General features: G+C 36.5%; 1 protein-coding gene across 2 annotated transcripts in view; it reads right to left on the bottom strand.

Annotated features, from left to right (window-relative positions):
• adcy6b (adenylate cyclase 6b) overlaps positions 1 to 27,733 on the bottom strand; it is a 40,645-nt gene that overhangs the window by 7,386 nt on the left and 5,526 nt on the right. The window contains exons 2-11 of one of the 2 annotated variants that reach the window (XM_059527953.1): positions 26,082 to 26,278; positions 24,729 to 25,617; positions 8,605 to 8,754; positions 6,131 to 6,252; positions 5,188 to 5,299; positions 4,188 to 4,315; positions 3,937 to 4,095; positions 2,244 to 2,385; positions 1,895 to 2,023; positions 260 to 288 (exon numbers count right to left, since the gene is read on the bottom strand). In XM_059527953.1, coding sequence (XP_059383936.1) covers positions 260 to 288; positions 1,895 to 2,023; positions 2,244 to 2,385; positions 3,937 to 4,095; positions 4,188 to 4,315; positions 5,188 to 5,299; positions 6,131 to 6,252; positions 8,605 to 8,754; positions 24,729 to 25,616 — 1,859 coding nt within the window. In that variant the 5' untranslated portion in view covers position 25,617; positions 26,082 to 26,278. Of the gene's footprint in view, positions 1 to 259; positions 289 to 1,894; positions 2,024 to 2,243; positions 2,386 to 3,936; positions 4,096 to 4,187; positions 4,316 to 5,187; positions 5,300 to 6,130; positions 6,253 to 8,604; positions 8,755 to 24,728; positions 25,618 to 26,081; positions 26,282 to 27,733 lie in introns of both variants that reach the window. The other variant, XM_059527954.1, reaches the window with a different exon arrangement.

Genomic DNA, 27,733 nt, shown 5'->3' on the forward strand with positions numbered 1-27,733 from the left:
AAGTGATGGCATGAAATTTATATTTTATATTATATCTGTTTTTATCCTCATAATAAGCTACTGTTTTTGATCCATTATGAAAAAATAAGCATTAGTGGTGGCCAAACTTGCTTGAAACCTAATCTAGAGCATTCATTTTATGTTGGCTCTATTCTAAAGCGACTCACAGATTGTTAAAAAACAGCCTGTGAAATCTAACCCGTAAGCCCCTTCAGAGCCAGAGAGAATGGATTTGTGTCCTAATAAAAGCAGAACTCACTTATCTTTGCTGGAGGCTTCATCTATGCCCTGAAAACAGACAGGTAGATTAGTTACAGTGGGCAGTAAAAACACAGTGGAAGTAGAAAAACACATTTTGGGTTTTCCTCTCAGACCGCTCCGAAGCCAACCCCACAGAGCCACTGCCACTTTAATTAACACTCAGGGACTTCCAATTACATTCAGAGCCAGACAGTGAGAACATGACTGAGACGAGAAATGGATCTTACACTGCAAATAATCATGTTCTTGTTTTCCAGAAAAATAACTAAGCATTCTTAAAACACGATAAATTTACTTGAAAACATATCGGTCTAATAATATAATAACATACTGTTAAGTTTATATTATATAATATATATATATTAAAAATAGGCAGCGACTATTTGCACTAAGTGTAAATAGTGATAGAGGCTATTTACACAGTGCAAATAGCAATTAGATGCTATTTACACTAAGTGAAAATAGCATATTTTCTTAGCGATGGATGCTATTTACACTTAAGTGTAAACTTTTTGATTATTTACTTCATTTTCATTGAAAAATGCATTTCTGATGTGAAGTTTGCCAAAAGGCAGCTATCATGTCAAAATATGCACAGCGCACATTTTACCATCTGTGCCACTGCAGCTGACAGATATTGATTGTCTTTTGTAATTTTGACTAGTTGGTGGGCGGAGTTTGTGTAAATAGCTTCTCTCAACAAGGCGGGCTGTTTGCACTTTGTGTAAATAGACACTACATTAAAGAATATAGTATAAATAAATACAGATAAAATGTTTAATTAACAGTGTATTTGCATACATAGTATTAAAAATAATATACTGAAATAAGATTTAATTTAATTATGTTTTCTTTCCCCAGTGACAAATTTTTTCATAAGAACTTCATGAATTCAAAACAAAATGTTGCATTAATCATTTCAAGGACGTTTATGTATTTTTACACAAAAATATTGATTAAGAACTATATGAATTTACTTGCAAGGCAAAACTAAGATAATACATTGTATTTTAGTTTATAGTATACTTTCAATATATTATATATTATATAAACACACATAAAATGTTTTACATGTTATTTTAAAGAATATATATTGGAAGGTGTTTAGAGTTTTTAACAATTTTTAACACATATTTTGTATGTTTCAAATAAACTTAATTTAAATAATTTTTAATTCAAAGTTCCTCACCTTATTTTTAACCAAATCTTATTAATTAATAGAATTGTGTTTAATATTTTTTAAAGATGTTTTTACATGAAATAATGATAAAAATAAATAAATAGTATGCCCATGCACAGAATAACAGAAATCTAGTGGAAAGCCAATTAATTCTCTACAAATAAACTTCTATTTTAAATAATGATCTTTGTTCATATTGTGCACTTGTTCTTTTCCTTTTAACACTGTATGACGCAATATTTATTTATCACGCTGTTACTGTCCCTGCTTTTTTTTGTGTGACCCTGATGGAAATCTGAAAAGTCATCACCTAGAAAGGGGAAAAAGCAATTCACACATAGGCACTGCCAAGCTCCGGAGAAAATTGCTTCAATTACAACTTGTTGCTACACTGCACTATAAAGAAGTGCAGGGGAGATCAGACGGCGTGAGAGCGGATGGAGCGGACCTCACCATCTGTCTGAAGACTTTGGAATCTTTAGTCCTGGAGAAAGATCTGTCAGGAACCCACCGTGACGTCAGACCCTCTGAAGAGTTAGCTCTAGCACGCTGCATCTTAGCCATCATTGCTTTTTCCTCTTTCTGCAAGAGAATTTTGGCACAAGGACACACACAGGAAATTAAACCGTACTCCAGCAAACTCAAATAAATAGAAACTTTATTGATCCCCAAAGGGAAATTCATTAATTTGTATCAAGGCACAACAAAACACAGCCTTCACCTCCAAACATTATGCAACAGCACTGACTTTTGCAATGATTTTTTTGTATAAACAATATCCATATGATTACATTTGACTGACCCTTTTTTGACTGCAGCCCAGGACAAAAAACGTCTCTATGTTGTTGTCTTTCAAGTATGCATTTCTCTCCCCTCCAAAACCTGGCTCCACTTCATAGTCACCATTTAAATACTGCAGTGTGGCTTTGGTGATGTGGATCCGCCTGTAAACATTCACAACACAGAGTTTTACTACGAAAGGGAATATTTCACCAAATAAATGAAAACTTGCTGCAAATTTACTCCCCCTTAAGCCATCCAAGACATAGATGAGTTTGTTTTTCATAGAAACAATTGTTAAAATGTAGCATTACATCACTTGCTGCAGTGAATGGGTGCCATCAGAATGAGAGTACAAACAGCTAATAAAAACATTATAATTCACAAGTATAAATACGAGCGCCTAATCCACATTAACACTTCCTCATGTGAACAAGCCCTTCCAAATCCACCAACATGTGTGTTTAGAAATATTTTAAAGGTGCAGTGTGTAATTCTTAGCGGCATCTAGCTGAACCAACGGCTCAGTCCCCCGCTCACCCCTCCTTTCAGAGCAGCTACGGTGGCCGACACAGGTAAAGATGTCATCGGTAAAGAGAGCAGAGAGCAATGAGATTTCTTTACAAAGGTAAATCAAGGAATTATATTTACTTAATTACTAAATAAATCAATGTTATTGACAGTGTTAAGGTACTTATTCATCTTTGTGTTAGTGTTATATTCGCAAAAACAATAAAGTGACGAAACACGCTCTGTAGCAGTTTGTCCGTTTAGGGCTACTGTACAAACAAGGTGGCGACTTCCATGTAAGGGGACCCGTGGTGTATGTAGATATAAATAGCTCAATCTTAGGTAATAAAAAAAATGGTCCTGCGACTTATAGTCAGGTGCGACTTATTTATGAAAATTAATTTGACATGAACCGAGAGAAATGAACCAAGAGAAAACATTACCGTCTACAGCCGTGAGAGGGCACTCTATGCTGCTCAGTGCTCCTGTAGCATACCACTGATAACATAGAGCGCCCTCTCACAGCTGTAGACAGTAATGTTTTCTCTTGGTTCTAAATAAATGCGACTTATAGTCCAGTGCGACTTATATGTTTTTTTTTTTTTTTCGTAATCATGACGTATTTTTGGACTGATGCGACTTATACTCAGGTGCGACTTATAGTCCGAAAAATACGGTACATTGCATTTATGTAAATAGATCGTTGTAAATATTACACATTGCACCTTTAAACTCTTTTTGCTTGTAAACAGTGCTTGATGTGTGAATAATTCCCTTCTGATTTAGACAAGATGACTAATATAACTGGAGAAAGAAATATTATGGATAGAGGACACTTATTTAAGCCGAAAGTGAAGGTTTAAAGGTAAAAAAAATTATTAATGATGGATTTGTTCAGCTTTTCACTTCACAAGATATTAAATGATGGAATAAAGTCACGTGGACAGTTTGGTCTCTCATTCTGACGGCACCCATTCACTACAGAGGATCCATTGGTGAGCAAGTGATGAAATGCTTAATTTCTCAAAATCTCAAAATATAAATGCATCTGCATTTTTAAAGGCCTGAGAGTGAACACATTTTCGGCAGATTTTCATGTTTGGGTGAACTACTCCTCCAACACAAATCTCTACATCTTTTATAGCCAACTTTGAACAGAAAAGGTATTACTGATCACATTTTTGATGAGTGGTGTTCACTTTTACCCTGCTTGACCTCCCGCCTCCATCTGGTTAGCCAGTGTGACATCGTTGGACCAGACATCAAACTGCCATTTGCGTAGGCCGAGCACCCCGCAGTGCACACGGCCGCTATGTATTCCCACGCGCATGTTCACATTCACTCCTGTGACCTCTCGCACCAATCTGCACATGTAGCAACACGCATGCGTTTTAATTGAAAAATGTGTTGATGAGGAAGAGAGATCGATATAGAAAGTGATGTGAAGAACACGTACGAGATGGCCTCAATCATGTCCACTCCCATCTCCACACAGCAGTGCGCGTGATCTGCCCTTGCCTCCGGAAGTCCAGACACACAGTAATAACAGTCCCCCAGGATCTTGATCCGCAGACAGTGGTTTTCCTAAGAATTCAGACATAACACAGCACATTTATGCAACCATTATTGCGGAAATCCTCCCTAATAGGATGTTATGATGCTAAGCCTAACCATATAGTAAGTACATGCAGTTAATTAATATTACTCAGTACTTAAAATTATAATTACACTCTAACAAGGACACCTTAAAATAAAGTGTAACCACATTTAATTGTGCATGTTTATTGCCTATTTTTTTTACATAAAGATTATATTTGCTGTCATCTCGCACTCACATTAAGTTGATCTTTAAAAAACACTATTAAATAAGCAATAACTGTAATAAATGTAAACTGCAAATGTCAAAATAATTATCCATACTTTACATGACATGTTATGATGCACTTATGATTCACTTCTAGCATTTAAAAGAACTGATTGTTAGCATGCTTTATTTAAAAAGAATTTAAACAAAGCTGTATAAACTTTATAAATATTATTTAGGCAAAAAGGCACATCAATTCATTCATTCGTGTATGCACAACAAATGGTATACATTATATTATTGGCCATTTTTAAAGTAACTTGCCATCAAAAAATATTTATTAGCTTGTAAATACTGACCACAGAACTTGGCACATTGTTAGTGGTTACACTGTAAAAATTACTTTGCAATGAGTTTTTTTACTTGACTTTTTTCCAAGTAAAACATCAACATTTTTAAAACAATATAAATTATATTATAATAATTTACCTGGTTTTTAACTTGTTTATACTTGAAGTGAAAAATATGTTATATATAAATATTATCTACTGATACTACTACTATCAGTTTAACTCATTAACATAACTTTTTTTTTATATAGTAACACTTTTTTTAATAGTAACACTAAAATTAATTCATGGTGTCCACTTACCCAAGCCAATTTATCAAAGCGAGCAAAAAGCTCATTCAGGGTCATCACAAGCTCCTGAGCCGTGCACTGAGACGCCAAACTGGTGAAGCCCTCGATGTCCGCAAACAGGATACTGTTGCGTGAACAGACAGAGAAAATGAGGTCAATAATCACCAAGAACCTTGTCTGGGTCACTGAAGTTGGTTTGATGGGCTAACCGAGAAAAAAAATTGATTCAGTTCACTTTCTGAATAGAGGGTGGCCACTCTCAATACTTCAGTCTATCCTTCAATTAGAAAAAGCAGGACTCGGCTGGTGTCCTTAAAGGCTTCCTAGCCATGAGGAGGATAGATGGTCATCAACTACAATTTAAGACCTGACAGAATGGACACACGGTACGGATGCATTATCGTGCGACAACAGATGGCACTGCTGCCTTCATAAATGGCTGATAAAATTCACAACATTTGGAAAGCAGGATCACGACACAGTCTGTGACATTTAGCATTTGCACACATCCAGATGCTTTGAGCTGGCTGGGATTATGCAGGACAACATGTTGTATTCCACACGCTCCAAACTTGTAACAGAATTACTAAAGTTGATAACATATCATTTCGCGCAGCTTTCTGTTAATTGACTGTGTAACTTCTGGTACAACATAACAAGCAGCCATAACCCAACTTGACCCTCAAAAAAAAGAAAAGACAGAAAAGTCACGTCTCAAGGAATAGTGAGTATGCTAATCTGCGTTTAAGCATTCAACATCGCTTCAGCCTTGGGAAAGATAACCTTAAGCGGTATCTGTGTCTAATGTGTCTGTGTTTTATCCAGACTTGTCGCTGGCTTCAATCACGTGGAGACTGAGTGTTATAACACTGCCGGTTCTCATACTGGAGGTGTGAGGATAACATTGGCACCCGTATCTGTATGACACCATGTGCTGGTCTTGGCATTTGTGTACCTGACGTTGTCATGTTTCTGGATGTAGATCTTGTGGAACATCATATCCTCTTTCTTAGCGTTGATGTCCGCCTTCATCTCCATGGCGACGTGCCTTGGCAACACAGAGAGCAGCAGGCGCTCCTGGATCAGGTTTGAGATGACACCAGTGAGCATGTGTCTGTATATGTATGTATATGTACACATACACGGATATGTGGAGAGTAATAACCTTTAGATTTTTGTGATAAACTTTCAAGATTTTAGGGGATTAAATACACAAACATAAATATGCACAATACATATGTATGCAGATATCTATCTATCTACAAATGTATATACATATGTATGAAAATGTATGAAAATAAATATAAAATGTATTTGTATAGACTAGATATGTATAGATATGTATTTATATAGTATTGTGCATGTATGCATATATATATATATATATATATATATGTATATGTATATGTATATATACATATGTATATATATATACATACACACACACACACACATGAGGAGCCATACAAGCCATAATTCATTCTGGCACTCTCACACACTTACATTCTCCATTCATATAAATACATTTCTACTCACACACACACACACACACACACACACACACACACACACACACATGGTGAAAGTGAAGTGAAGTGAAAGTGACATTCAGCCAAGTATGGTGACCCATACTCAGAATTTGTGCTCTGCATTTAACCCATCCGAAATGCACACACACAGAGCAGTGAACACACACACACACACACTGTGAGCACACACCCGGAGCAGTGGGCAGCCATTTATGATGCGGCGCCCGGGGAGCAGTTGGGGGTTCAATGCCTTGCTCAAGGGCACCTAAGTCGTGGTATTGAAGGTGGAGAGAGAACTGTACATGCACTCCCCCCACCCACAATTCCTGCCAGCCCGGGACTCGAACTCACAACCTTTCGATTGGGAGTCCGACTCTCTAACCATTAGGCCACGACTTCCCCCAATTATCCTTTCACATGCATATATATATATATATATATAGAATGTATGCATGTCTGAAGAAAATATGAGTATGTAAGAGAGGAATGTATGTATGTGTGTGAGAGAGAGAGTATAGTGGAAACGGAAGGCAGGTTAGGCGCGATCAGGGTCACCCTGACAGGTATTCATTCAAAATATTACATCGTGAAAAGGTTACATGGCCTCGCCTTTTGAGCATGTTGTGATTGAGGATGCGGGCTCAGCCTCAGTCGTGTTGCCAGACACACATATTATATGTGCATATGGATTTTTAATTCTTAAAAAAATCTTAAGGAAGTGAATAAAGTGGGAGGTTGCAAGCTATGGACAGCAATATCTTAATATTAAAAATATAAATATATGTAGGTGAAAAGAGAATGTAAGTGTGTGTGTGTGTGTGTGAGGGTAGAATTGTATATAGGTTTAAGGAGAACGCAAGTGTGTGAAAGCAAGTGTGTGACTTTTCGCTAAATTTTACAATCACTGGACACTTATATCTAGCCGATGCAATATTTGACACTAGAAGAAACGTATATTAAATGTCAAATATCTATATCTATCTATCTATCTATATACATATATATATATATATATTAGGGATGGGACGGTAACCGGTTTTATTGATAACCGTGATAAAATGTGCCGAAGGTTAGTAATATCGTTTAACAATGAATTATCATTAAAACCGTATTTGATTATCGCGGTTTTAATAACTCACTATTAAATCATGTCCAGCCAGCAACAGTCTGACGCAAGCGCAGCGCACAATGTTTTTTTTTGTTTTTTTCGAGAAGGAATGGCGAAAGTCAGTGACTTTTCTATGCTTTTCTATGCTTCTACACTTTTCATTGTAAGGAAGGAAATGCCACAGAATTTAATCTTTCTTTAAATTAAGTGCATAGAGTTGCTTTTTTTATTAGTTGTTTGTTGATTATTAAATATAAAACTTGCTGAAATGTTTTCAGTGTGAGCATCAACTATTTTTGAACACTTTCATCTCGTTTCAACAAAACCGTGATAATATTGATAATCGTGATAATTTTAGTCACTATAATCGTGATATTAAATTTTCATACCGTCCCATCCCTAATATATATATATATATATATATATATATATATATATATATATATATACATATATATATACATATATACATACATATACACATACATATACACACACACACACACACACAAGACTATATGTGAAAACAAATCTCTAGGACTAGAAAATTAAAATTTTTCCAGACTTGCTTTTATAGTCATATTACTATTATTAACTTGACACAATGTTTAAAAGCTTTGTGTATGGCTGAAGCAGTGGTGCTTTAAAGGATGAATTTAAAGTTGTAACTTTTCTCCCACGGTTTTACTAAGAGCTAAAGCACAGCATGTTATCAGCATGCTTCATGCACATTCATGAGGTAAACAAGTGTCGGGCGGGTAGGTGTGTTTGTTTACTCAAGAGCTTGCCAACCTGCTGCTGGTTCTCTCTCTGAAGGTGTATTCTGGCTTGGATGTATCCTCTGGTCTCCTTGAAGGCCTGTCTCTGAGACACCTCTGCTGGGTAGTGTGTGCAGATGCCAATGATGTTGGTGCACAGGAAAATCATCGCATTGGCACATAACTGCACAGAGAATATGAGAAGAGGAATACAATTTTGGATGTGATATGTGAGATAAAGCTTGACTATTTTTGTTTGCAATCCATGGTAGAGATCACCATAGGACTCACTTTGCTTTAAAGCTGTGCGTAGACATGATTTTCGAGCTGAATTTTGGACGTAATTTATAGACTTGGCTCATGATTATTATCCAGGCCATTTAAGTTCAATTAAAGTTGTACTTTCATAACACACGTGGTTTTCTGACTAACATATTAATTGACTATGGTCTGGATAAATCAAATGAAATTGAATAAAATTATTTAATAGTAAAATACAAAATGTTTTAATATTTTTTCAATATTTATTTTAAATATTTTTAGATTTCGATGGGATTTGATTTTTGTGTATGTTAACCACACACACACACACAACATATAAAGAAACAAAGAAACATCTGTTTGGGGGAAAAAAAGACAGACTCAGTCAGCCAATAGTAAATCTTTTCCAGTTCAGAGGGAAACCAAGAAAGATTTATGGCTTTCTAATTTAACCCATGTTTGGCTCCATATCACAAACATTTTTGGACTTATTTAATGGCAAAAAGGTGACTCGTGTCCTAAATGTCCTCACTTATTCTCTTCAATCCACTTAATCTATGAGCATCTATCAGGAATAAACAGAACATTAAGACCACAATGAAACAGCCATGAACTTCACAGAGTTGGGGTGAGGTACTGAGGGCTGTCAGCATTCAAGCTAAAATCAATCCTACGAAATTTCAGGGATTTATAAGAAAAGAAATTCGAACTCCAACAGAGTGTGGAAAGATTCTGTATCAAAAAGACATACTGCATGAATCAAGTTGCTTCCCAACGCCTGGCAATCCATATCTCTGAAAAGCGAACAGTGGAAAAAGTTTTTATCCAGAAGTAAAAGTCTAAACACTTCATCCCTCTTTCCTCCAGCAACAGCCAGTTTCCTGCACGTTTATCAGGGGGAAAAAGAAATATTGATTCTTGCGAGCCAATCACTGAAGCTGCTTATTTTCAATCATTATTCAGCATTTCAGTGCCATCAGCAGTTGACATTTAAACAAACACAACACAAAGTGCAGAGAAATGATCCACACAGCTGAAGACCAATGAATGTAATAGTATAAGGTGCTAGGCCTACTTTCTACTGTAATATGAAAAGCATCCAGTAACCAGCTTTGTGTTTCAGGTCTTTTATCTCTAGATCAGTACAAGTATCTGGGGATTAGATGGTATGCGGTCGAACCTGTGTGTTTAAGAGAACTGAAGATGGTTTGCAGTTTTACTGCAAATGGTTTCTGAGAATTGCATAACGGGTATCTTAAAGACGGCAAGTTAATCTTACAAAATCATTTGCAGGTCACGTCACAACAAATGATAGACTATTTGGCATAAATAAAGACAAGCCTATTTTAAGACCATTAAGCACATTTCTCCATTTATTAAATGCTAATTCCTGTTGCTTGAGTTCTGCTTCATGTGAACAAAGCTCCAGAGATTATGTCATGTCCTGTCTCTTCCTGGTATCCTGATGTTATCGGGTTTACATGGTCATAACATGAGTTGAAATATTGAATATGGCAGTGAACACACACAGTCAATATGTGATTATCACATGTAAGAGTACACTTCTACAATCCACAACCCAAGCAAACAGTAATCATTTTCTTTCAGTCAGAAACAGTTTGCCTGAGAGAATTTGTTGAGGCCCATTTCTCTGAAACGAGCGTTTTTCTTCTTTGTCGAAGAGGAACGGTCTTTATTTATCCACTTGACAAGAAATGGCACAGCAGAGCTTCAGAAAAATAGCTCCACTCCCTCTTTCAAGTGCCCCTAGAGTGAATGTGAAAACATCTTCAGATTTTAGAGTTCAGGGAGAAAAGCCAGGCCCATCAGGCATCCATTTGCTCAGATGGTTTGCGTAATATTAGCATTAAGGTGGGTTGTGTGGTCCATTAGCACAAGTTTTCTGAAACTAGAAAAGGCAGGACTCATTAACACCAACGGTCCAAACCACAGAGCTGATTAAACATGGAAAATGTTGGGATGTGGCCACAAACACGACAGATTGCTAATTCTCCATGTGTGGCCACACTAGTCAACTAGCAAAGTACTACTAGAATATTTGATTCCTCTTTGATCAATCTCCCACAGAAATCCTCACCTAAACTGACAACAAAATACATTGGTGATTCTGTGGATGTGTCTTAAGCTTTCAGCTTTCCCGTTTAGCAATATTTCAATTTTTTTTAAAAAGTATATCTGATTCTTATTACAGTCATACTTCATATCAGACCTGTATTAGTGTGCTGGCAGACTGCATTTTCTTCACAGAAGGGCCTGTTGTTAGACTGTCATCACTTGATTTTCTGGATTAAGAACATGTGAAATTATAAAAATGAGATGGTCTTTATATAGACAACAGTTGAGTGTGCGGATGATCCTAATGGTCGCAGTTTAATTTTTTAATGGGATTCCATAAAAGCACTTGATTTGACTTGGTGAGTAATTATTTTTAATCTCGTTTTAAATTAAATGCATCCTGTTTATTAATTCAAAAGAAGAACAAAAGAAAAGCATAGACTGATGTTTTTGAAAACACTTATCAGTGATGTAGCATTTAAGAATACACAATATACATTCCAAATACACTACCATTTAAAATAAACCCCAAAAAAAAAAACTCGGCAAAAACATTAAAAACAGCCTTTTTAATATATTCCATCGTATTTTAATATATTATGAAATGTAATTTACTGCTGTGATGGCAAAACTAAATTTTCTGCATCAAATTAGTCCAGTTTCTGTATCACTTAATCCTTCACAAATCATTCTAATGTGTTGGTTTGCTGCTCAAGAAACACTTTTTATTATTATCATTGATGCTGACAACAGCTGTGCTGCTTAACATTATGTGAAAACTGCAATATTTTTTCAGAATATTCATCAATTTGATGAATAAAGTTCAAAAGAACAATCTTTTTTGACCAAAAACACCATCAACAGTTAGCATTAGTATAAACTGCAACAAGCCCCCGTTTTATTTGTGTAACATCCAATAAACAGCAGCCCCTCAATTCATCTACATCCCACAGACTGAGAGCAGATCATAATAGTAAATTTAAAAAAAGAGGTTGACATTTGAGCGGACAGATCTGACAGAACAAATGTCACATGCTTTTACCTCACAGCAAAACTGATTAAATGAGACTGTCAGATCATTCACTGAACGCGCGTGTGTGTGTGTGTGTGTGTGTGTGTGTGTGTGTGTGTGTGTGTGAGAGACAATGAGTCACACATGGAGCAGTCAGCCTGTGTTAGATGACTGTGTGTTTGGAAATGTCATAGAATAAAGACACTGCTGTTTTAATAAATCCTCATAATAAAGCTGACCTGAACTGACAAGCATAAAGCCAAACCAGACTAAGTCTTTCCAAATCCACATGAACATGTGAAACCTTCTCTTACACTTGAGAGTAAGAATTTGTATACAGTACACACAATTTCTGCATTTGTCCCAAAACATACTGGCTGGTGTGGCAAGAGTGAGGGATGATGGGATTTTATTCTTCTTTAACAGGGACTCTTCCTATCAAAGAGTCTAAACATTGTCTTATAAGGTGGTAAACCAAACTTTCTTCTGCTTATATAGCAGAATCTAGCTGTGCCACAAGGTTAGCAAATGTGAAGGAAATACAGGAAAGTTTGAGAAACAGAAAGAAATCTAGACTAACAATAGAAATATTTATACTCTGTGTGTGTTCAAGAGAAGCTCTTGCCATCTCCTCTGAATGATGCAGATATATTTCACTGGCTATGAAGTTATTACATGTTTCATTACAATGAAATAATGACGGCATTTAGGATTTAAATGTGCTGTGGGCTCACATGATTCAAGACTAGAGCAGAAATACATCCAGATGTTGTTGCTGTCTTGGCAACCGCAAGTTGAAAACATCAAGTTATATGGGGAGTGGTGTCACTTCCAGACGATTAACTTTGTCAAACATGACTTGCGCTAGGGTGGATTTCCTCTCAGTTCACTTTGTCACTTTGTTGGAACAAAGGAAGTAATGAAGAAAGGAAGAAAGGAAAAATAAATAATAAAAAAAATGGAAGAAAAAGAGAGCAAAAAGGAAGGGGAAAAAGTTGTTTTTTCTTTGTTAAATTGTTTTAGTTTAAAGGGCACCTATTATGCAAAATCTACTTTTACATAGTGTTTGTACAAATGTGTGTCGGCAGTGTGTGAACACAACCACCCATGATAAAAATCCACCCACTCCTCATTTTTTAATCCCCTTTGAACCAAATCAGTCTCACTAGGCCTGCCGTTTTTATTCTCGTGCAGTGTGACGTCACATTGCATTGGGCCGAGACATGAGGATTGATTGACAGCCGTGCATTGTTCTAGTTTCCGCCCCAGCGGTTCTACTCTGTCCTCCATTTTCTCCTTGATTGAGCAGCTGTAACGTTAACAATGAGCTGCTCCGAAAAATGAAAGGAAAGGAAAGGAAAGGAGAGGAAAATTTAAAGAAAAATTATGAGAGAAATCAAGGAAGATAGGAAGACAAGTGAAAAAGCAAAGGAAAGTAAAGGGAAGGAAAGAAATCGAATGGAAAAAGTAACAAAGAAAAAAAAAGAAAAAGAAAAAGAAAGAAAAGAAAGATTAGGACTTGGACTTTGGTCTTTTTTGGCACTGATCTAAGGCATAGTTTGGGCCAAGATAAAATTGGTCTCAGCTGAGCAGTGAAAAATGACACCAAACACAATGGGCTCAGCTAATCTGGACCAAGGCCATGCAATACATAAAGAAAGAAATACTTCTGAAACATGATTTTAGAACATAAATGTATTTCTCTCAGAGACAAAGGGAGATTTTCAAAACAAAGCCATATGCTAATGGCCCTCTTCATCAAACATCTTCCCTAATAGGATAATCTGGAAAACAATCATTTGGAGATTTAAATCTTTTTTTTTTTTTTTTATGAACCCCACCCATATAGCAGCTCAGTCCTGGCACAATACCACAAAGCTTCCTCAAGGAAGAACATGATGTCTTGTCATTCAGTGCTGTGAGCTACAGAGTCCTGAAAGCCCTCGAGCTATAGAGCCCCTCAACACGCTCTCAGAGACAGAAACACTGATTACCAGCTCTTGACCTCCTCCTATGCCATCTCAGCACTCCAAATGCCTCACTAGAGCCGTTTCACACTAGGCATATGTGAACTGCTTTCGCTTACACAAATGGACATGGACATAACACTTAAACATTGCATGGTAGGTTTTTGGTTGTGTGTTTTAGATTTATGTGCGGTCATCTTCCTCATGATTTGCCTGATTTGTCTGATATTGAATCTAATGCACAAAACATACAGTGGGACACAGCTACTCTGATTCCCAAAAGAATGGGCTGGTTCTTTCAGAGAAAACAATAAAATCAATCATTTTAAATGCCACAAGTGAATTTAGGCATACCAACAGTATTACTTAAAAGAATGAACAATGCATATACATTTTTGGGAACTGCTAAAGATTTTCATATAACAGTGTTATCACATTATTAATGCAACATGACTCCTCAGGGTTGCCTACATCAGGAATCTTTTAGATGCCATGAATCCTTTCTTGTGCAAGAGACCACCATCCAAAAATGTCAAATATTTTAATGTAAAAACACCTAATTTATACTATGAAACATTTACAATATAATAAATAAATAAATGTGTAAAATATTATTTAAAATATCAGTCAGTTTTGTTCACAGTAGTACTGTACTGTTGGATGTGTTGTTTGTTTGTTTATTTTAAAAGTTTTAAAATATTACGTGACAAATATTTAACATTGCTTTTTTCTCTCAATAAAAACATTTTTATGTATATAAATTGTATTTTATATATTTTAATATTTTTATTATAATATTTTTTTATTATTTATTTAAAAACTGTATTTCTCTAAACTTCTCCACAGTCCTCTATAGCCCTTACGGCTTATGACTCACTGGGGGTCCCAGAAAGATTTCAGCGAAGCCCTGACTCACACTGCAACTAATTTTGTGTGACTAATTCTGCAAACTGATTCAGTGTGAATACACCTCCTAAGTGAAGAGGATTGAATGACACGGCGCTAACCTAAAAAATACTCTTAAAGGGATAGTTACAACAACAGGACAATGAAAATTGTCTTCACATTCTCACTCTCATGTCATTCCAACTGAAATTTAAGAGGTTATTTAATGAAACTAATTGCTCACCATTTTCACTGTATGGAAAAAAAGCTGCTTGGACATTCTGCCAAAAATCTTTTTTGTTTCACAGAAGAAACATTTTCTCTACCAAAATGACATGAGGGGGAGTAATCTATGACAGATACTTCATTTTTAGGTGAACTATTTCTTTAAAAAGTTATTAACCATTCCATGGGTCAAAATCCACAGCTGCTATACCATAAGGATCAACTCTCTATCTTCCAGTTCTGATCTCAGGAGCCATTGCACAGAGCAAACAAACAATATCAGAGAGAATTAGAGCAGGAGGAGTGGTGGAGAATGAGGGAGAAAGAAAAAAGAGAGGGGGCAGAACATCTAAATGAATAGAGATAAGTAGGCAAAACAGTCAGTTTCTGGGAAGTCGCCGTCAAGCGAAAGCTCTGGTTTCACAGGGCTGTTACATAAGAAAGCCAAAGCCCTACTCGCACTGGAACTCAGCCCAGAAACGTAACGTTATATACACACATATATGTGCAGGACCTTACGCTAAGATTCAGTTAAAGGTCCACTGATGCCTATATCCAGAATTTAATCATTATGTTTATTTGAAGGGAATGTCGGATGCTGCTGGTGTGTTTGCAGCATGAATGAGAAGGCTTTTAAGGTTTAAGCAAAGAAAATTCCTGGAAAGGCAAACTTATAAAAACATCTCTGACCTCAGATGGACTTGTATATCTACTGAGGTCTCATCCCTACGGCAGTCAAAAACAGGCATATGAAATACAACTTTACTACCGGGCTTTTTAAGCTACCATTTATGGCAAATAAATTGTAGTTTATAAGGATTTAAAGTCCACTCATAAACATTTGAAAAAGCATTTGTTGTGCAAGCAAAATGAGGTAAAGGTTAAAGTTTGCTCCCTCTTAAGACAAATGTAGGCAGGAATATGAAGCCCATATGCAGGTCATGTTGAATCAAAGGCATTTCCTCTTGGTTCTAGTAAGGGATGGTTTATTTCTTTATCATTCATAACAGTTTGAGGCCCCGGGCCCCTGATAAATTACTATGTCAGCCTGAAGAAAGAGGAAATTTACAAATAGGTCACAGAATCAGTCATGTGATTCCAGACTATGAAAAGTGCCCTCAGTATGGCAAAAGATGCATTCGCCAATTATAGCATGACAATTATCTAAAAAAAAAAAAAAAACCAGCTGCGAATTAGAAATATTCAGCGATAGTACAATAGGCTTGATGCCTTTCAGGACATATGACAGCTGTATACAAATGACCCCAAACAGAAAGCCAAAGGAAAACAAACTAGGATCCAAACAAATCCACAAATTAGCACTGACCCAAAAAGCTTCAGTGTGTGAGACGGAAAACTGGAGTTAGATTGGTTTACGCCTAATAGTTCAAGGATGCGTTCTCCCAAAAATGTTTATTCTGTCATTATTTACTCACCCTCATGCTGTAATGTTTTAGAGTGGGACACAAGGAAGACATTTCATAAAAGTGCACACAATAATGTTATGATGCTAAATTTACTAATTTTTAGTGTTGTTTTTTTTTTCTTTTCACATTTAGTTAGACGAAATTGTATACAAGTTTAATATTGGCCATGACATGAAAATAAATCATTGGTTAACACCACCTTCCAAATGTATGGGATGAGTAAATAAATAAACGGAAAGAAATTAATTGTAATAAATTGAATGAAATAAAAATGTTTCTTGAGCACCAAATTAGCATATTAGAATGATTTGTGAAGGATCATGCGTCACTGAAGACATGAGTAACTGCTGTTGAAAATTCAGCTTTACCATCTCAGGAATAAACTACATTTTTAAATATTTAAAAATAGAAAACTGAAATTGTAATATTTGTATTTTTTATGACGTAAATGAACATAAGATACTTTTTTCAAAAACAGTAGAGTCTATCAGCCAGAGTGCAAGATCATCCCAAATTTTACAATTACATGAATCAGTTATATTATTATACAATTCAGCCCGTGGTTACTATAAACTGTCATCAATTTTAAGATCTTTAAAATTCTCTTTTGCTCTGACAAATAGATAATAACTTAGAGCTTATAACAACATAAGGATAAGTCAATAGCTCAATTTAATTTTGGGTTGACGGAAAGTTCATGACAAAAACACATATACAAAATAGACAAGTTGATGTTACATCTGAAGTCAAAAAAATAAAATAAATGTGTTCCTCATTTCTATTCTAGGCACTATACTGTACTAAAGTGCTCCAGGACTACACTGAGCTTGTCTGTCAGAAGCACACAAGGTCAGAGGATCACAGTGACAGGCATGTGACAGCCGCCGCCTCCTCCTCCTCCTCCTCCCGGCATGGACATTATGCATTGTTTACATAAATACACCGAGAAACTGGTTCTCACAGGGATCCGCCATGTTACTGAGAGACCTCAAAGCACCTTGTCAGGAATTTTTTATTGTTATGATGAACTTGGAAAAGGCAAAATGACAATGGGTAGAGCTTGACGAATTCAAGTCGAACAACAAACACACAAGTAATTCAAAATAAAAATGGCAGGAAAGTGAAGCCATCCTAATCTAAGGATTATAGAGACTGAGCTCTAAGCAGTTCAAGTCACAGAATTTGAGCTTGGTGGCCGTGATGACAATTGCCGAGGTAAATCATGCCATTTCTGCAAGCAAATGAGCCAAATGCAATGCCACACTGCTCTAAAATCCACCTAGAGTCCTTTTAGAGTCCTCAGTTCTCCAATGCACAGCAAAAGCACTCAGGTCACCACAATGGCCTGAATCCAAAAAAAGATGAAAAATCTTAAAAATCCTGAAATCCCACAAAACATCAATTGGTCCCTGTGCAATGAAACATACACTGAAAGAGACAGACCTAAAGGTACAAAGGTGGAAAACGTAGAGGAGACGAAGAAGAGTGGAAATCAATAGTTTCCTCAGACGAAAAAGACAAGAATAAGAGACAACACTTTAAAAGCACATCAATACTTGAATAATCTGAGATGATTAGATTTAGATGCCAAAGGAGTGCGAAAATAAACTTGATAAATCATCGTAACAATCCCCATTCTCTAATTATACAAGGATTAGATCACTCATGTCGTTAAAAACCTGTAGGATTGTGAAACACAAAAGAAGAGATTCTGACAGCTGTGCAGGCTGCTCTTTTCCATGAAATAACAAAGAAAAGAATGACAGAAAAGCAGCATAAAGTATCATAAACATGGTCAACTTGGCTCTATAATTGAATCCAAATGATAGCTTTGAATGAGATTTTTTTTTGTTTTTCTCATGAATTACTTTTGTCCTTTTTTGTATGCATTTTTCAGTTTTAAAGTGAGCAGGCATAGAGAACTCAATGGCCTTTGCTGCAGAGCATAGCAGAGTTTTTAAACTTTGGTGAAACGTTATGACTCACCATATTATTCTCTGCTTAGTTTGATTTTCTAACCCTTTTCCAGATTTTGTCTCTTAAAATCAGAAACTCACACACACACACACAGTGAAACATTAGAGAAATAAACAAAGGGCGAAAAAGAACCACAGCCTGTGTGCCATGTTGATTAAAGTTTCCCACCACTATTGGAATCCTAATACATGACATTTAGCCGTCACAGTGCTAAAACCCAGTATTTGTTCTGAGTGAGAAAACTCCGGTCATTAGGAAACCACACAGAGTGTCTGCTAGACTATTACAGGCCTTTATGTGGTCCGCCATTGAAATGTTATTATTAGCAATGCTATTATTATTACCTTTATCATCACATGCATATCGAGTGCAACATTGCACTTATCATTAAATTCTAATTTATGACACCTCCTGCGCAGATTAGTCTGGCATGGTGGTCACACCGCTGAGAGCAAAGCAAGCGCTAATCTTAAGATTAGCAGAAGTTTTGACTGATCGCTCTGCAGGCAAAACAGCTCTTGGTACTACGATTTTTAGGCTTGTGTTTGTTAGCTGTGCACTTTATGGCAATGTTGTTAGGCATCTCGTAAGTGAAATTTGATTTTAAAAGACTGAAGATGAGAATCATAATAAATTTAGTGATTCTGAATCAAATTCCAATTAGACATTGCTGCTCCTTAAAGTGACGTTCACCCAAAAATGTACTTACCCTCATGTTGTTATAAACCTTTCTTTCTTCATGGGAACACAAAAGAAGATATTTTGAAGAATGTTGCAACTGCTTTTATTCATACAATGAAAGTCAATGGGATTCAAAATAACACTGGACCTCACTGACCTCAATGGGAAGAAATGTGCCATCAAAAATTATTTTGTGATCCAGAAAGAAAGTTATATGAGTTTGGAATGACATGAGGACGAATAAATAACATTTTGTTTTTCATTTCAAAACGTGTTGCATGTGACCTTCATTGCTTGCGGTTATAAAATAAAAAAAGCAACATTTATATTGTCTCATAGGGCCAAAAAAAAATTAATGGACAGAATTTTTCTTAATTTAAATAAATAAAGAATAATTTTTTTTGAGAATTTAAAATGCTTTTTTTTTAAACTACATCCAAATATAATAAAAAAAGAATAATAATTTACTTACTTTTTATATATAGAATAAAGCATTTTCTAAATTAAAACTGAAGGTTATACAATTATTATATCAGACATTAGAGCACCGACAACTAGTGAGACAAAATCATTCCAATACTCTTCAAACACTGCCATTTGATTCTCCTCTAGCAGCACATTTGTTTCATCATTCAGAAACCACACGCCTATATACTAGCACTGAGCTCATGACTCATGAGTGTATCTGAACACATGCATTCTTCATCAACAAATGCATTGTTCTTAAGACCTTGATGTACTGTTAACTGATACTCAAACACTCAGTTATCAGTTATCTGTCTCTCTGCTGCAGTGGAATGACCATCAATGCATCTCTAACGCATCTCCAAACAACTCATAGCATTGTGCAAACAGGTTTTTCCCCCGGAGCTAGCTATCATACATGCTATGGGCATCTGGCTAAAACTGCTCTTTTCTGTTATAACAACACAATAACAGGTATTACATTGATGTATGCTAACAAAAACTGATTTTAGAACAATTTCACAGAGTATAAAGTCAACGTTTATTTTCATCACCATGAATTTTCCTGGAAATTTGCTTAAATCAGTTTTCAGGGATCAATGAAGTCCATATATTTAGTGTATCCGGCTATGCATTAGTTAATTTAGCTACTATACACAAGCATGTAACCAGGTCTTGGGCTAAAAATAACACATTCAGCTTGGTGTCTCTGAAAAAGGTGTTACATTTATGTCTCTAATTTGCTGGTCTCTTCATGAGCCTAGTTTAACCCCATGGGACAAGGTTGGAACAAAAGCCACAGAACAGGTGCGCTCATAGACTGGAGTCACAGAGTGCCAGTGAAATCACAGTGTCTGCCGCCTCTCTATATGACAACCAAAAAACTTGCATCTCGGGACATAAACAGTCCCATGCCTGCCAATAAGCAGTCCGACCAGGTGACCAAACATATTTTCCATTTGAACAGTGAGCTTGGCTTTACATTTTTATCCATAATAAGCTACAAGTTGGCAGTTCTTCATAATGTGACTTTTTATTTTTTTATTTTTGTATTTACATGTCTGGGAATTGAGTGAATAAATGCAAACATGCATCACGTCAAAGCCAAAATTCAGGACACAAACAGTCCCACACCTGCCACCAAGCAGTCCGATTAAGTGATCAAACATATTTTCCATTTGAACAATTTGTATCCATAAATAGCTACAAGTGTGCAATTGTCCATAATGCGACTTTTTTTAAATTTAATTAACATAAAATCAATTTACTTTATCAATTGTATTTTATATATATTGGGAAATTAATAAATTGTGAAAACTGAGCATTACCAAATCCAAAACGTAATGCTTTTATTATTTAGTTAATGAATAACATTATCCAAAAGCCTGTGTGGCCTAATTAATGTCATCGCAAAAGAAAAGCTGCATAAATCGCACTCATAAAATTAATAAATAAATAAAAACGGTTACAAAGAATTTTATTTTTTGAAAATATTTATTCATGTACAATAAGGCTAGGTTGAAATATACAGTCAATGTCACCATTTTAAGTACTTTTTGCCTTGCCTAGTTCATTTAAAAGGTCTTGTGATGTTGTTGTTGTTTTACTAAATATTATATTCATAATTAAGCACAAAATATTATGTGTAATCTCTCATTTATTAAGGTTTAAGTGGAGTTCATAGCAGTATGGCAATGCATTTGGCCCATTCACTTGTAGAAAACTGCTTGATTTGCCTTATAATTGTCTTGAATTGCCTTATATTTACTTTATATAAAAATTAGTGCTGTCAATCGATTAAAAACTTTAACTAGATTAATCACACATTTTTACTGTGATTAATCGCAATTAATCGCAATAAAAAAAGAAATGTTTTTGTACGTTTTTAATATATTTTTTAATGTAATCATTTCACAGTTAATCAAATTAATGTAGAAACAACAAAGACAGTATATTTTAAATACTTGTTTAAATGGCATCTTTTTATGAATGAAGGCCAGTATTACTGATATTAATACAGCTACTGATTTTTTTCTATTTTTTTACATTTATTATTAGGCTTAAAAAACATAACAGTTTTTAATTTAAGTAAACTTAAAACAATGCTAACATAAACCCATAATAAATGTCATGTTTACTCCTGCCCTTCCTGTCTTAACAGTTAGGAAATATACAGAAATTTAATAAAGTTATCAAAGTTATATGCAGTCTGCACTGCATAAACTATAAATTAAATAGTTCATCCTTATTAAAGCTACAAAAGTTATTTAGTCAAGAGCAGCGAGTCATTTTCTCTGTTCCCTTTGTTCTTTAACTTTACTGACAGGAAGCTTTATTGGCTGCTGTCCCTTTAAGAGCAGACAGACACGCGGATCTCACCGTTTATATACTGTCTATGGATCTCGCCTCATTCTCTCACAACTCTTTTTATTCATTTTAGACTTTATATAAATCATTTAAGATCGCTCCTATGAGGATAATCGACAAAACTGGCACTTTGGGATGTTTATTGTTAGTTCAAGCGCTTAAGAGAACTGGATTCTGGCTCCCTGTCTATGCATTGTGTGTGTGTGTGTGTGTGTGTGTGTACGTGTGTATGCGTCACATAAGGGCATTCACAGACAGCGCATTCTCTTTTGTCTTGCCGCGCTTGAAATATTTAAAAGCATTTAAATGAATAAGAGCGTGATCATATAATGTAAAGCTAGCCAACGGATGGCAGAAAATACGGATGCTGCGTTAATTGCGTTAAATATTTTGACACATTAAACCAGACAAAAATTAATCGCATGCGTTAACGCTTTAACATTGACAGCACTAATAAAAACCATAATAATTATAAAAGAACTTAGATGAGCTACAGTATGACACACCGCAGGACGTAACAACTTCCCAAAAGAACTTCATGTCAATAACCAAGATCTACACAGCAAAATCTATGAAATACCTTCCCTCCCTGCACTCAGCCCAGAACTTTAAGAGAGCAGCAGTATGGAGCTTTTCACCCACACAGCGGCATGCCATGCACATAAAAGCCTCTGCGGCTTCCACGACTGAGGGCCATCTCATGAGCCCTGTTGTGAAAAGGGATTTCGTGACTACAAGTGAGTGAGAGAGAGAGACAGAGAGAGCAAGCGGAAGAAAGGCCTGGACTGGCTGTCTTTTTTCAGCCCAGCACTTCAGTACAGCAAGGTTTCATTCTGTCGATCCACAGCCATTCCTGTCACCACATTCCGCCCCACACCACCCCATCAGTGTGTATCTTCACAAAGACAGCTATTGTCCCACTGGTGATCGCCCACTGACCTGCTCTATCTGCACTGCACTGCTGGTCATCTCAGAGGGACACGCAAACAGCACAGCAAGAAGGATTGAGGGGTTGTGAGAGGGATGGTGGGGGACAGACAGAATGGAGAAGGCATAGAGATAAAGGGAATGAACAGTAGATGAGCTTTCAGAGGTATAGCTGCATTTCCCAGATTTGCCATGTGCTTATCCATACTAGTTATCCAGCAACTAACAAGTGGATGCTTTATCTAGACTGGTTATAGCACTGGTGATGGATTGAGGATGAATTTAGACAACTTCTGTTCTGAGAGAGGGTTTTTGAACATGTCACATTTTAGCATGCACTACTTTCAACACCCAAAAACAGAGTATAGTAATAATAATACATATCAAGACGACTTCAAATCACCTGCTGATAATTAAATTCCCATTATTAAACATAATCCAAAGGTATTCATTTTTTGTGATGTCTGTGATACACTGGGAGGAAAAAACGGTGTATAAATTGCAAGTATATTTCACGAACAAACACAAAGACATGGCAAGTAACACATTGAATTAAACATGAAATTTAAAGTAGAAATACTGAAATAAGTATAACTATAAGCAAACATAGAGGCATTGCTTGAGAACTTGCTTGCTCTCTGCGAGAGAGCATTTATATAAGGCACTAAGCAGCCACACAACCAATGGACTTCCTGCATTGATTGCCCACAGGGCTGGAACCTATCCCAAATGTCTATGACGAGAATCTACAAGTACATGCTCCAGGCCATGGCCTGAGTCAATCAGCAGCCATTATCCCAATCCATTTCCTATCATGCTGAGTGCCAAGTAGAGAGCCCACAGCCCAGCTGTCTAAGGAGCAAACACGCAAAAGCCAAAGCTCACTGAACCAGTATTAACAGAGTCAGCACTAGAACACATCGAACGTGGAGCTGACACAATAGACGCATTCTAGGCCCTGCATGGAAACATTGCATGTTAAATGCATCATATTAAGAGCAGTGAAGGACTAAGCAAAGCTGGAAAGTCATGCCAGGCATTCCTTTACAAGTACTGAAACAATCAAAACTTTCAAACAATATCCAATTATTCACTGAACTCTGTGACTCCAAAGAATTTGGAGAAGTGAAAGATTGTGTCTTCAACTGATCAGTTACTTGGCGCTTATTCTCCACCGCTGTGGCAATGCGACATGTGGTGTACATAATGTGCAGTTCTTTTCTTCAGAGAGTTCTACAGCGAGAGTTCTATCTCTCATGCTGGACATTTACCTCTATATTAAAGGAATAATTTACCCACAATAAATATTCTGTCTTTATTATCTCAGCCTCATGCTGTTTTAAATTCATATGCTGTTATTATTTTCTGTAAAACATTTATTTTATGCATTTTTACACAGACCAAAACTAACAAGCTCAAAAAGGACAAAAACATCAAAAAACTTTATATGCAAGTGAAGCTCCCCTCTAATTCTCAGTAGAGAAAAAAAACGTAGCATCCTATTTAATATCCGTATTTACACAGTGTCAAAACTGTAAAAAGAAAATAAATAAATACAGTATATAAATAAATAATAGGAAATATGCAAGCTTTGAGGTTGAGCAATCAGTAAAAAATAAATAATTATAACTATTTTTAAAATTAACACATTTAGGCCTGTTTTTCATTCATATGGCTTTAGAATACTTGGAATATTAAGCATAAGTCGTATGGAGCACTTTACTGGTGCATTTATGGTCTTTTTTGTCCTTTTTGGAGCTTGACATACAAAAAAACAGCATACAGCAGGTTTAGAACAACAGGAGTTTAAGTAAATAACAGCCTAATTTTCATATTTGTGTGTTATATTTCTCTTTTCATTTTAATTGTATCAGAAGCATACACATACCTGTTTAGTAAGGAAGTAATCCTCAAGGTTGAGTCTCCATGCCATAATCATATGTATGGTGGACAGCACAGCTCCAGTGATCACAGCTGCTCTCATTCGCACCGGCAGCAGTGTGTAGATGATGTAGATGAAGAACACCGTCCACCATATCCCTTCAGACCCACTGGGAGGATCCACCATCAACAAGCCAAACACCTGCACAACCACTAACACCGCCATGACCAAATAGCTCACGATCCACATGTAGTCCTGGTGGAAGCCGTTTCTGTTACACACCACCATCAAGGCTAAGAACAGCCCCATGGCTACGGAGAGCACCGAGGTAAACGCCACATCTGGTGGACCTTGGACGCAGTGGAACGCCAGCATAACCCCGCAAACCACAACAAGGACCCCCATGAGCATCATAAGAGAGCTCTGGTTGAGCCTGAAGAAGTACCGTTGATACAGTCGCTCGAGCTTGGCCGACTTAAACTTCTTGGACTGAAAAACGTGAGCCAGACGCAACATGCAAGTCAAAAAACACCTGTCGGGACCCTTCCTCTCCTCTCCGCTGCCATCGATGTCCTCGCCATCTTTCGGTTGCCTCGTCTCAGGATCTTCAAAAGCCAGGTCCACGGCTCTCAGACCCACATCACCCTTCCTGCCATAATGGTCTTCCTGCCAAACGCACCGTGTGCTGAAGTTGCTGCTGGTGGCGCACCCTGCTGCACGGGAGTAGTTTTGGGAAGGGGGCTCCATAGACTCGGGGTCCCGTAGACAGCTCATGTAGCGTGGGTTGCACAGGGACGACTCCCTTTTACGCCTTGACTTCCTGCCATTGCGCTCACCCCATGCCGTCTTATGGTTGTCCACTCTTGCAGCTTTAAAGCCATTGACCCAAGACATTCTAAAAGTAAAAAGAAGGTCCATAAGAACAGAAAACCTCCTTAAAAACAAGTCAATAAGCATATATTGTCATTTATTTATTTCATTTGTGAAAGAATTCCCATGCTTGTTCTTCTAAACTCCTACATAACTGCAATTTATATTTTCCTACACAATTAGTTTCAAGCATTTGTTGTTCCTGTAGCTCAAGTGGTAGAGCATTGAGTTACCAGCGCAAGACTGTGGGTTCGATTCCCAGGGAACACATGTTAGGTAAAAAATGTTAGCCTGAATGCACTGTAAGTCACTTTGGATAAAAGCGTATGCTAAATGCATTTAAGCATGACATTTAGATCAACAGGATTTTAGAATCATGAGAATCAAAGTCGACCAACTGTGTTTAAACTTTTAACTGGTAGCATATTTACTCAGTGAAAGCTGTTGTTTAGCTGTTGTTTTGAAAGTTGTTTAGTGAGGTCGACTTACCTGTGCGGCTTCCCCTTTGTGTGGTGGCACTGTTCTTTTTAGCAAGGCACTGCATTTACTCTAGTGTAGAGAGCTAATATTACCAGCATTTTTCTGAGCACAGGGTTTGTCAAGTTCCGCGACAACCACTTAAGCACAGGGTCAACAGAAAATCCTCGTATAGCACCAAGATCTCTGCATCTCTCAGCCGCCGGAGTCTGCTGATACAATACAAATAGAGCACATGCAGTATGAGTGAAGCGTGAAAATAAAAAAGGCACAAGACAAACCTCTCTGAGATTATTAATGTCTGATTACCGCTAATAGCTGTTGCTGAATACGCTGTTGACATTAATATGTGTTTGTTCATATTTATGCCTCAATAGGTTAAATAGTATTGATTTCAAGCTGTAATTAACCAGCGATTCTGCTTTCTCAGAAATGTTAATTCACATGAGAGCAAATTAAAAGAGTTGAAAATAAGAGGAAATTCTCTATAGCTAGAATTGACTGATGCTAAAAGCGTCCAATCAATCTCCCAGTAAACCTATGAAAGAACAAGGGAAAAAAGTGCATCACAAATACAAAGACTTAGGTTAATCTGACTGTCCAAATGCCTAAGACTTTCAAAGCTAACCACAAAAACATGGTGTTTTAAGACAGGAACGTTTTCCCAAAATATAAACACAGGCCAGTTTCTAGCTTGCTGTCTGACAACAAAGGACTTATACGTGTGTTCACATAAGTCAATGCTCTGTAATTCAGATTAAATTGTCCATGCTTCCCCAAATTTGCTCAGATGAGTCACCACTTTACCTCATGTCAGCTGCATTAGTGACTTGAAATGATTTTTTTAAGGACTAACTGTCTGGAAATGAAATAAGATGTGCCCAACTTCAACTTAACTTTGAAATACAGATTTTAACCACAATTACATCAAAACGTTTTAGAATGCAATTAATATAAAAATATATATATATTATTTTTTTTAATTTCCAACTAAACACACACACACACACACACACACACAAACACACACACACACACACACACACACACACACACACACACACACACACACATATATATATATATATATATATATATATATATATATATATATATAATAACAGTACTAACAGTACTAGAAGTAATGCAATATAAATTATAAATGTATCTACCAAAGAGTAACAAATAAAACGTCACGTCCCATGCAGCCTAGAATTACTGAGTGAGATCAGATGGTAAACTGTCAAATTAGAGATGTCTTCGTGTTCGACGAAGATGTAAGTGCAGTCATCAAAATATCTAAATACTTGTGGATTGGAAACAACTGACAAGCTTTTGCTGAAATCCTATGGATGTTTTGCCTGACAGGTCTTTGAGCCAGTCACGTGACTGAAAACTATTAACTGTAGCCTCTAAATTTAATAATGTGCAACACCAATGGTTCGAAGTGGTGTCAATGTGTACAAAGGCTTTGTAAAGCCTTTTTTATCATGCCAGTAAAGCTACTGGAATCTCAATTAATCAGTTGCTGATTGCGATGCAGACCTTTTTAAATAGGATACACATATCAACCAAAGAACGTCTCTGTTAATGGTATGTAAACCCTGAATTCTATGTTTTAAAATATTGCCCTGGTCACACTGAGCCAATATTTAATCTGATGA

The sequence above is a fragment of the Carassius carassius genome, chromosome 37 (assembly GCF_963082965.1).
Source record: "Carassius carassius chromosome 37, fCarCar2.1, whole genome shotgun sequence".
Classification (NCBI taxonomy): domain Eukaryota; kingdom Metazoa; phylum Chordata; class Actinopteri; order Cypriniformes; family Cyprinidae; genus Carassius; species Carassius carassius.